Source organism: Ciona robusta, chromosome 10 (genome assembly GCF_009617815.1).
Source record: "Ciona robusta chromosome 10, ASM961781v2".
Taxonomy (NCBI): Eukaryota; Metazoa; Chordata; class Ascidiacea; order Phlebobranchia; family Cionidae; genus Ciona; species Ciona robusta.
In genome coordinates, this window is record NC_143244.1 from 2,348,222 (window position 1) to 2,360,645 (window position 12,424).

Sequence of the window (12,424 nt, forward strand, 5' to 3'; positions counted from 1 at the left end):
TTTTGCATGGCGTAAATATGGATGATTGTGATTTGGAGAAACTATCTGCAGCCCCTGCTAAATTGTCACCAAAGTTTAATCGCAACACAACGGAATATGAAGCCACCGTGCCAAGCAGTGTGGAAAAGGTTAAAGTGGATTGCATGACAAGCGACAGCGGTGCTTCTTACCAAGTTTTTGTGAGTTTCACATGTTTCTTCTCATGCTATTCTTAGGTATTTAACTTGGGCTATTCAAAACTTGAATTTCAAATATATACCTATGTTGTTTTTTAGCTTTAGCAGCTCATTATAAGTTGTTGTCTGTTTAATGTAGTCGTATACAAGTTTATGTCTAAATCCAATCAAATTTAACCTTTTACATTTGTTTGATAAACTTTCATTATTCTATTAAACTTTTGCTAAAAATGCATTTTGCTGTTGATATACTTTTTGTTACTGTTCCAATGAGATAAATATCAAATTATGTTATGTATTCTGCACAGTGGCGTCGATTTTATAAAAACGTAGGGGTTGCGACATTACACTATGTTAGCTGAAAGTAGGTACATGTAGAACAAGTAAAACCACGCATATAACGTGTGCGGCATTCAATAGAAAAGGTATGACATAAGTCTGGCAGTTGATTGCGGGTAAGTGTTTAAAAAACTTAACAATATGACATGTAAATATCATCATATAAATGCCAATACGTTGATTATACAGACAGACGGTCACCCGTTGGCCGTACGATAATGGACCACATCACAATACCGCGTATGACGTAACATTATTCAACTGACAGGTGCAGCATTGCGCAATATCTTACGTTAATTCTCTGCGTCACAATATTGGTTATAATGCAACATTTGACTTTAAAACTCGTAATTGCGCAACATAAAACTAAAAGTTGTTCGCATCACAATTGAACACGTAACAATTTTGTGTTGGTTGACGGGCGCAATGAAGTTTAAAAAAATCATTTTAACAAAAGTCGAGGAAACAAAAAAAATTAATTAAACATGCGTCAATCATGTTGTACAACACACGATCAAAGCTGCGTTCGCCTATCACCGATTAAAGGAGCATTACCGGCACCGCCACGATCTCCCTTTTAACAGACGAACTTAACAGGATAAGGTTTGCGAGCGAGAATAATGTTTCACATGTAGGCTAAATAATGAATGTGTGAATTGCTATTATGTTGCAATAATCGACGTGTGAATTGTCATTATGTCGTAATGAATCCACGCGTGAATCCTTACTATTTCGTAACAAACATGTTGCTTGGCTGAAGAAAATATCATATATAAATATAAAGCAGTGACCGACCCGATTTAGGTAGTTCATTTTCGCACGTTTAACAGCCAAATTACATTGATTTTACACGCAACTGTTGTTAGGGATTCATGGCATGTGCGCGTCTCAGAAAAAGAACACCTATTCCTTTGGTTTAATTTTCTCCTGGTCCGCGTGTTTTAAGTTTAATTCGAATTGCCTTCGGGAGAAAAGCAGCTTTGGAAGTAGACGTTAGACAAAATTTAAAAGGTAGAAATGACTAGTAAACATTACATTCTCACACAATAATATAATTGTTACTGTAACAATTGGCGATTTTGCGATTATCAATGTGACGTAAACACTTGTCTGACGTAACACGCAGCCGTTATAGGTAACCGCGCAGGGTACAAAAACGGCTAGTTTATGCGTTGGGAGAATGAAGGTGTTGCGTAACTACTATAAAGCAATTGTTTGATAAAGTTAAATATATTTATTTAAGAAGAATTTAAGAATAATTTCCTTTAATAATTTGAAAATCCAGGGGTTGCTGCAACCCCTGCAAAATTGTCAGGGTAGGCCTGCATACCCTGCACCATATAAATCGACGCCAGTGATTCTGCATACCCATGTTATCACCATGCTTATCAATTCTCATTAACTTTTATAACTCTTACATACTTCCACTTTATTTCTTTGTTTCAAATTTGAAAACACATAATATGTTTCATAACATTTTATGGTCCAGGGAGCAGGAGGAGAGAAATCAATTCCTTTATTAGAAGGAGGAGTCACCGAGATCCGGATCGAGGTTTCATCGGAAGATGGGACAGTGAAGAATTATTTGATCCGCATCAAAAGATTATCGGCATCTGATGCTTCACTTAATCAACTGTCACTATCAGTGGGAAAACTGACGCCAGTATTTTCAATGGGTTGTTTTGAATACATAGGTAAGTGAGTGAGGCTGTCCTAATAATTCGTATTCAATGAATTGGCAAGATCAAAAAATTTAGTGGTAGTTTTACTGTTAATCTATCCTTAGTTTCACTGTCAAGGGAAGATCTTCTATGTGTTTCTATTAAAGCACTTGTCAGTCTTGCCGCCTACCTATGTGGAAGCCACAAACATCTAATGAGATGTGGTATCACAGCGATGTTATAGCCAACCTAAATCCAGATCCTTGGCATGCTGTTATGCGTTATATGACCTTTATTGTCTTTCCTGAGAACACATCAGCATCTCGATCATTAAAGTTTCTATTGTCTTAAATTAACCAATAAGTTTGTTTCAGCCACTGTACCCAGCATAACTGAAGAAATCACTGTAAAACCCGTCGCCCCTGACAAGAAATGTAGTGTTATGGTGTCAGGGTCGAATGAAAGCTTCACCTTACCATTACAACTTGGTGAAACAAGGATTGTGGTTGCAGTTGGTTCTGTGGATGGCAGTAAAACGCAGGTGAATTAATAATGTGCCAGGACGTTGTGTTTTTAACTTTTTTTAGAAAATCGGGGTTGACACTCTACTAAGGCAGTTATACTGTGACATTATTTCATTTGTTAAAATACTTTTAAAATTTTAAAATGTGGTTGACGTTTTAAAAAACAATGGAACTCTATTTAAAAAATTCAAACCTATGACGGATATATACTTCATTTTCTTTACATTAGGAATACGTGGTCACAGTTTTAAGAAAGCAGTTTCCGTGGCCAGTTACCTTTAAAGATCCAAAGCTGAGCATGAAGTATGAATGTCCCATGCTTCTCACACCCATGTATAACCCAGTGTCCATACAAGGTATAGATACAAAGCTGTCAATGTCACAACCTTGCATGGATATGCTTGCTAGAAGGTAGGATGTCTAAATACATATTTCATCAGTTGGTTAAAATGCTCCTGAGTCCTGAGTGTACATTGAGATTCAATCAAGTTTTTCAATTTTTTTTTTAAAATTGGTTAAGTCAAGATGCTTTAAAGTATTTTCTAGTGTCTTACAGCTATCATAAGTTATTGTAGGATGCTGTTTTAATTTTCTTAATATTTTTAAAACATAAAAGGTAAACAAGTTTGCTGCATTCTCATATGCTCCATTTGTAACCAAGAAAATGAGACATTTTCCACTATGTTGGCACAATGGCGTATGCCCAGCATATGTGAACGTTAGTCAGGAGCATCTAACCTTGGCTGTTAAGATTTGTTTTTTTTTTGTTTTTTTCTGTGTGAAATTATTTTCAGCTTATGGCTAGAAACTTTAAAAAATAAGTGTTTCATTTGTACAACTATGTTAAGTAGTGATGTAAAAATCACTTTTAGATCGAAAACAAACCCATTAGATGAAACCCCCCTAGCTACAGACTGGAGACAACTTGACAGTGAACTTGACAAGGAGATTTCAAATACTGTAGCTTTGTCAGTATATGCTTATAAAGGTGAGGTTTATGTTATTAATATGTGCGGTCTGCGTAAGATTTCTTATTCTGCTTAGTGTTTTACTGATTTGCGAAGCTGTAGTGTAGTACTCAAATCGAGTTTAACCACGCTTTCTAACTGATGTCCCCCCCCCCCTATTTACCCATAGCATGTTTTAACAACTGTTGCTTTGTTGTGGATTCCCTTTTTTTTCATTTTTAAATAATATGAATATGATCTGTTGTATTAGAAGAGGTATATAAAATTATATGTTATGTTAAAACCACACAAACACCAGGTGCAAAAGATGAAGTGAAGTTGCGCAACTTGGCCAAACTTGCCACCACCAGCCCAGACAAACCAAGTACAGACCTTGATGTAAATAAAGTCACCAACACACCGTGGTACAAAGCTGAGTTTGAAAGCTCAAATGCAAACAACCAAAGTTCGTGGTCACATAAAGTAGAGGTGAGCGGTAGGGGGAACTGTTCACCAAACCTACTATGGATTTTCAAACACCTCTTCTCTTTCTTTTGATGGATGTCAAACTCAAACCTGGGGTGGCAGATTAAGCAAGGCTGGCCCTGGGACTCCTGTGTTGCATTATTTAATGAACATGAAATGACCTCGTTATATTTGTTATATAGGAATGTGTGTCCAACTATCCCTGTTTCCCATGTATAGAGTTTGGCGCCTAAGTTGATACCCAATGTTGTTTTAATTTATAGTTAAAATGCATTCATTTATAATATGCAGTTTCTTTTGAAATGATCACAAAAATACCCAAAATTTCTATTTCAGATTTATCTTTAATTTATGCAAAGTTTGACATGTAATGTTCGATTCCCTTAAACATAAGCTCTTTACAAACATAGGTAAGAAACTGGGAGAAGCGTTTACAACACATGGCTAGTGGTAGCAATGCTGATGTTATGCTGAAGGAAGCTGAGAAGCATTGCAAGGCTTATAGAAGTAAACTACCAAAAACACCAGGTGTTTAAACTGTTGGAAACTATGGTTTAATGCAGTTATCTTATGCACTTGTTTTTACAAGTTTTTCGAATATCCCTTTTATAGCTAAGAGGCTTTTTTATTAAAGTGTTATTCGAGTTAAGTATACAGTGAGCTTTAATTAGAAAATCCAGTTTAACCCAAGTTTTTTTGGGTAACACCTTGATTCACTAGTGACTACTGAAACACCTATAGTTTATTAAGTTATACTCACTATCTGGTTAAACAACTGTAGCCAATTTATTGTAATGTCACCTGATTAATGCAGTGTAGAAATATCCAAGATTGGCCTGCCACTTTGGAATCTACTATGTTTGTAATATTTACTTTTATGCAACCGCAATGATAATATATGTATGTTTTTAATATTTACCTTTTACCGCAGGTGACCCATCCACCTACTCAGAAGGCCAAGCACCTTCAGATGAATTACAGCAAGCTTGTGTCTTATTTGCTGGAGCTATTAAAGCTAAAGGTAAAGAAGCAAAAAATCACCTGATGTTGGCCCATGCTCTTGAGGAGCAACGTTTGTTGGATGAAATGTATGGGCTTGCTACGAAGGTATAGTACTGTGGGATAAGATGGGATTGCAATAGCGCTGAATATTTCATATTTTTTTATTTTGTTTTTAACAATTAACAATGCTCTTTTAGAGTTGAGGGGCCGCAGGTATCTAATTCTGTGAATATTCTTTGTATAGACCGATAAAACCAGTAATTTTTTTCTGTCTGGCATCCTGTGACAATATATATACAACAACAATATAACAAACTCCACACATTTATTCTCAGGAGGATGAAGCAATAGGTGCGGGGTTGGACAAGGAAGCCAAGGATAGTTCACGATTAGAGGAATGCATGGCCATCTGTAAGTTACGTGGAGTTCCACCTAATGCACCTCTTGCTTTACAACTGAAAGGTATAGATGAGGAATACAAGGCTTTACTTGAGAGTGGACAATCTGGTAAAGCAGATCATGTTCAAATGTTGTATGCATGGAGGTCTAAGCAAGCGTTACAGGCAAGATACTTTCTTTGTAAACTCAGTAAACAATCCAATAGTTATTACATTGTAAAACATCTATTCTAATGAGGAGAGGCTTTATGCCACATGATGTTAATCTGGCCAAGAACATTATTTTTTTTGTTTTTACTTTATGGGTGAGGTCCTTGTCAAGGACCTGGGATTGAGGCCAGATTTGGCCCATTACCCCAACACTACACCTCATCGCACTCAGACGCATATTATTGGCAGCATATTTTATCCTTGGTTCTTACGAGTTACCACACTTTTCAACTTTGTGTATGATTTTTATTTGATATGGCTTACAATTTGGACAACCCATTAGTGACCACTGCGTTGGAGCAAAGTCCGCTAGGTGTCTTGCCCATGGAAACATATGCGATCAGTGTTAGCACTGCCGTCCAGCGTCAATCCGGGGACACTTTGGTTTCGGGTATCCATATAATATTATTTATCTCATCCAGGATGAGAAATCTACTTTACAACGTGGGGATGAAAGTAAGCCATTATCACAAGCTTACCTCAAGTACATGGATGCTGTGACCACTGATCCCAACAATCATCTGTGCAACCTTCACCTTGGTAGGATGCTTATCGAGCGTGGGGACCACAAGGAGGCAGTAGAGAGGTTACAACAAGCTGTTGGGTTGAAGCCAACTAGTGTGGAGGCGAGGTAGGTGGGTAGGTGTGTTTGTGGGCTGTGTATGGGTGTCTTCATATGTACCAGACACGCATGTTATGCTGGAAGGACATCGTAATTTATAGGTGTCGTGTGTTATATTACATTAAATACACATGGTGTATTCATACACCTCAGGCTTACTATTGAGTTATAACATAGGTGACTTCTTAGGCACCATACACACATGTCTATATTCATACATCTCATTCTCACTGTTGAGTTACACCATGGATGTCTATTTATGCACCAGGCACACATGGTATATTTATACATCTTATGCTCACTGTTGAGTTACAAAAAGGGTGTCTTTCTATACCCCGGAAACACATGGTGTGAACACCTGATACTCACAATCTAGTTATAACACGTACAATCCCACCCAGGTTCCTCCTTGGTCTAGCATTATGCATGCAAGATAGTGGGCCAGGTGATAGAGCAGATGAAGCAATCAACTTCTTACATGAAGGTCTTGAACAATTGCTGCTTCGAAGGCAAACAGAAGCAGACACTTCTGGTAAGTTAAGCAAGTACATTATTGCTTATTTGTGTTATGTATTAACTGTTGCTGTTTTATGACTCTGATTTTTTTTAAATAATTCTATGGCAATTTCATTATTGTGCTTGGAAGACTTACATTGGGGTTGGCAACCTAAGGGCTGTGCTACCAAATTAAAAGAAGATATTTTTTTTTCACTCTGTTAAAGTTATGAATGAATGAATGTAACTTACTTTATCCTTGCATGGTCGGAAAACGACAGTCGTTATAACACGGGTGTTCATACACCTCGTGCCAGCTTACGAGTTACATACTGTGGAACTTCTTTTTAATGAAATATATAACTAATCAGCAATAAACACGGTGTTTTATAATACACTGTGCCTTTTATTTAGGTGGTAAAAGTTGTGCCATTGTTACATCACAATTCAACAACACTTAATATTATTACGGTCCTTAAGACCGTGCACAGTTCAGGTTGGCCGGCAGTTGCACGAAAGTTGTTACCCTTGTTTAACATAAATCATCCATTAAATGTTCCTCCTCAGTCATCACCCCTTCATCTTCCACCAACCTTCACGCTGAAGATATCTTCCGTCTCACCAACATCCAGGTGATCCGAGGACTTCACATGCTCGCTGATAACTTAAAGATGAAGAAGATTGAAGGGATGAGGTCGTCCAAGGATGTTTATCATTGGTAAGTTAAATATATAGTAGGTTGGGGTAAGGTGATCTATGTTTCATTTTGTTTTATTATCCAATTTAATAGTAAATAAAAATATATAAGAATATATAACCATATACTCGCGACTTTTTTGAGTATAGGTTCAGTGGGGAAAAAAAAGTAAAATTCTTTTTGTCTATTACATATTTGTGTAAGAGCAATTAAAGCAGATAGAAATGAAACTGGACTTGTGAATATTTATTAGGTCTATAGACTTGCACAAATGTCTTATCATGTCATCGTTATATTTAAACACTTGATTATTTGTTTGTATTTCTACTTACAGTGTTTGCCTACTTGCGGGAATGGCTTTATGTTCATTATACCACAGAGGACCTCTGTTCCAACAGGTTTGTTTGCGTTTTTATATTTACATAGTAGTAAGGTTTCATGTGTGCTAGGTTAACACAACCTGTCTATTTAAAACTAAATTTTTATTAGCTTAGTTATGTTGACATGTTACAACACTTAGATTTAAAACGTTTACAATTAGTTATTGCCGATAATTCTTTTTAACGACTGATATTTTGTTGCTTATGCTTAATTTTCGCTGTTTTAATTAATTATATCTCGATACGGTATGAAATAAAATTTTTGTCATATATTGTCAAATAATATATTTTTTACATTGTGTGTACGTTATAAGCACATAACAGCAAGGGCAGTAATTCCCTTGTCTCTTGGTTTTATTTAATCTGATCTTGACCGTGTTTGAAAATATAAATAAATGTGTAGGTTATGTATGGTATATATATATATAACTTATGTTATATATGCTGTATATGTTATATTATTTGAAAAGGAAATATAGCAATAGTTTATGTCATATGCAGATTATCTGTTGATTTTGGGTGTTTTAACGAGGCATAATTACATTGATAACTTTAATTACTTCTATATTCTCAATCTCAGATAGAGTGGTTACTTCTCGATGCCCACTATGCGTTGGTGGAGATCATGATAAGCGAGCTCCCTAGTGACACCGTGTGGATCGAACAGAGGTGTCGATACTTGTCAGCGATGATTCGTGCAAGCACCATCACCAGGGATAATAAACTTCTTTCACTGCAAGAAAAAGTGAGTTTTAATTTGCGTGCCTTTGTTTGATGAATTAATGCAATTATTATTTTTTAATTTGGCCGACAACTTAGACATTCCATAAGGCACCATTGGATTTGAGCAACTGCAGTTATTGGTTTTAGCAGCAGTTTAGATCCTTGAATTTGCATCTTCTCAGCTAGTGCCACGTTTACTAACCCCAGTATAGACTACTAGTGTCTTGCATCAATTTTACTGTTTTTGTGGAAAATTTTTGGTGTTTGTGACAAATTTTCAAGATTTTTTAAAATAAGTAAAAATTGTGTTCAAGGCTGCAGTTAGACACCTGTGGTATAACCATATAGTGTTAACCATGATGGTATAACTCACCCAGGTCTCCCAGAAGCTTGTCACCCTCAACCCATGCAACAGTGAATCATTATATCTACTTGGTATGTCACAACTCATGATATATGACAACCTAGCACTTGGTGTGCAAGACCATCAGCCTTTACTTGAGGCAAGGCAAAGTTTGGAAGCCAGTATTAACTTGGAGGGGAAGCCAGCATCTGGTGACGTGCCAGCCAACATTAAAGGTATGTTCTGTTATGAAAGGTACAAGGTGTAATGTAATAGAGATATTTATCAGAGGGGCCAAAGAGTTTGTTTTGAACATATGTGTATATTCCTATGTTTTGTTGGGTTGAGTTTCCTAAATATTTTACAAATAAAATAAAAATTAAGAATTGAATAAAGTAAAAACAACAGAATTTTTTGGTTTCAAATTCAGAACAGAAATGGTGGAAAAAAAAGGAAGCTGCTGAAAAACCAAAGCAAGAAGTTAAAGAAGCTTCAAAAGTTGCCCCTGCTGCGAGGGGTGGCACGAGGGGTCGTGGAAGAGCGGCTCCGGCCCCTGCACGTGGTGCTGCAGCACGAGGTCGTGCAGCTTCCAGGGCTGCACCAGCTAGAGGTCGAGCGGCACCTGCCCGTGGTGGAAGAGGAGCCGCGACACCAACTGCTGCATCTTCTAATACAAAATGTGAGAAAGATGCGGCTTCTCCTCAACCTGTGGCTTCTGTAAGTAGGAGGGTTTCTTTAACTTTATGGTTAATTTGAAAGTTAAATATAACTTAATTTTAATGTGATAAGGTGATAAGCCTAATATGACTTCAATAAAAAACTATTGGTGTATGACTTATTGTAAATGATTGTATAGGAAAAGATAAAGTATTTTTTTTTTTTTTTTTTGAGTATACTAGATAAAAATACAAATATTTTAAAAGCAAATATGAGTTTATAGTTTATGGATATTATATCCTTTTATACATTCACTTGAACATTTAATAAAATGGCGTACCTTCCACCAGACCACCCCTGTCGTAAGCGCAACTGCACCAATCAACCGAGTGACACATCATGCACGTCTTGGACTCGCACGTGCCCTTGCGCGAACTGACGATGAAAAATCGAACGCACGAACAAGATATGAAGAAGTTATCAAGATGGCTCCTGAAGTGAGTGAAATAAAATCGTGTGTTGTTTTATTATGTGGGTGAGGTCGTGTGGCACGCCATGATGCATGAGATTAATATGAATTGATAGTAAATAACCTTGTATCCCAGATACACGACGCTTATATTGAGTTGGCTGATCTCTTGGTACCTTCGGACCCTTTGGCCGCAGTTGATATTTATTGCCGGTATTTACCTTGTTTCTAACATATTAAACAAAGTTACATACGTGGTAACTTATAAGTGAACAAGGAGTGTATGATTAGACATGTTATAACAATTGTCTCTTTCCTTTAATACCTACACTAGTGCACACTAACCTTTTTTGGGTTGGTGAACCCCTAAAATTTTTGCGATGAACTCATGCACCCCTGATTGCTTTAACGTAAAACTAATGACATTTCACAATTTCAAGTGATGCGAGATATAGAATTCATATCTGTAGGATAGTGGCTAAATTTGTTAAAAATGTTCAAAAACTAAATATTGTTGCTGTAAATTTTTAAAGTTTGTGATGTACCCTTGAATACCTTTTCAGGTCATATTACATGTACTTCATATGTTCATGATATACATGCATTGATGCATATATACTTCATTATAGATTTCCAAGTTCGGGAGAAGAAGATTCATTTGACGACGCTTATATAAGCGGTGAGATCGTTAGTATTTTGATGAAACATGAGAAATATGAAGATCAAAGACTTGTTCAACATATGGTTAAGTGGGGTAGAGTTATGGGGATAGGTGAGTAGAATTCAATGTGTGTTGTTAATTGCCATATGTATTGCTAAGCATATGGTGCTTATACAGTATGGAGTTTTTCAAATACGAAACTACTGTATGTTTACTGTATGTTTAGTGTAACATAATTTTTTCTCGATGTGTTCCTTGCTCTTCTTACTCAAAAAAACACATTTTGTCCTGGATATATTTATGTAAGTATGGCATTTACATTATTATCAAACGTTTATCTCAGGAGTTCTTGAAAAATACATGGGAATCCTGGATTCCAAGTTTAAAACTGAGATGTTAAAAAACATATACGCTGGTGTTCATAGAAAAGATATTGACGACCCAGACTTAGCTGCCTTCTTCAAGTTTAAATGCTGGATTTGAGTTTTTACCTGGATGACTTTTACCTGCTGTGCCACCATTACTACCAACACTGTGCTTTTTATACACTGTGTGTATTGCAAAGGGCCTTCTGTCATTGAAAGTGTTGACCTTTTCCATTGTAGCTGTTTATTCATTCCACTCTGCCACTGTGCTTTGCTTTTCATTAATTTGCTTAATTTTCACTGTAGTTTACATTAGCAACGTATCAATGTCTTAGTGTTGTTAACCAGTAGTAAATGTTATTTTCAAATTAAGTCTTATCTTTTTAAGAAAACCTCTTCGGGTCGTAGATATTCGCTTTTGCGGGAAAACAGCGTTTCTATTGCAGGAAAGTTCGTATTTGACCCCGCCCTACGTGTGTTCTACATTTTGCTTCCTATCTGCTCTAAAAACAATAGTTTCGTTAAACACCTTTTAAATCAAATAAACCATGACCATACAAGGTGATTTGAAAAGAAAATATAGTGGACACCTGGCCAAATATAGTCCTATGTACAGCGCAAAATGCCGAACCTTTTTCTTTTCTCAAACAATATAGCGACATATTGGTCATGACAGCGAAGGATAAATAAATGTCCCAAGTGCGAAGGTATACGAGATGTAATCCAAGTGCGAAGGTATACGAGATGTAAATCCAGAGCGCGCTGCTCGTTGTTGCTTGTTCAAACAATAAAAAAAATGAATGACTGGTAAACAAAATTGGCTCAGTTTGTGGTGTGTTGTTCTCAGTTTCTTTTCTTCGTCAGACAGTTGTTCTTTTCCATGCGACCAGAACCGTTTAAGGTGGCTGCACACAGTATACGGCATGCGAAGTGCGCTCGCTTGTTGTATCTAGTAGGCTATGATATGATGGGTAACCCCACCTCTCCTAACTAGTATGATGGGGAAACCCCCGTTGTCTCCAATAAAAAGGTGTAAAGACCAGTGTGTTCGCGTATTGCGTGACGAGTCACAGACAGGTCGGGTTGCCATAGGGCAATATTTCATAACAAAGTACATATAAGCGATCAGTACAAAATTCGTACAGATTAGAGAAAACGACAAGTATGGAAATCATGAGAAATATATAGTAGGGTGGCGAAAGATTGGACACTTTGTCAGACGAGACTTTTTTTAATTTTCTTTTTACGGACCTCCATTTAATGATAATC

At 36.7% G+C, this 12,424-nt stretch overlaps 1 protein-coding gene across 1 annotated transcript; it reads left to right on the forward strand.

The window, feature by feature from the left end:
- The first annotated feature begins 16 nt into the window (after positions 1-16).
- LOC149729479 (uncharacterized) lies at positions 17-11,754 on the forward strand. The gene is made up of 20 exons (XM_089886475.1): positions 17-179; positions 2,005-2,209; positions 2,551-2,717; positions 2,930-3,111; positions 3,573-3,688; positions 3,967-4,136; positions 4,544-4,661; positions 5,065-5,240; positions 5,471-5,698; positions 6,166-6,374; positions 6,767-6,897; positions 7,428-7,578; positions 7,892-7,955; positions 8,518-8,682; positions 9,038-9,239; positions 9,434-9,720; positions 10,011-10,157; positions 10,266-10,342; positions 10,759-10,901; positions 11,134-11,754. The coding sequence occupies exons 1-20, from the start codon at positions 18-20 to the stop codon at positions 11,271-11,273; spliced, it is 3,240 nt and encodes a 1,079-aa protein (XP_089742601.1). The 5' UTR covers position 17; the 3' UTR covers positions 11,274-11,754.
- The last annotated feature ends 670 nt before the right edge of the window (positions 11,755-12,424 follow it).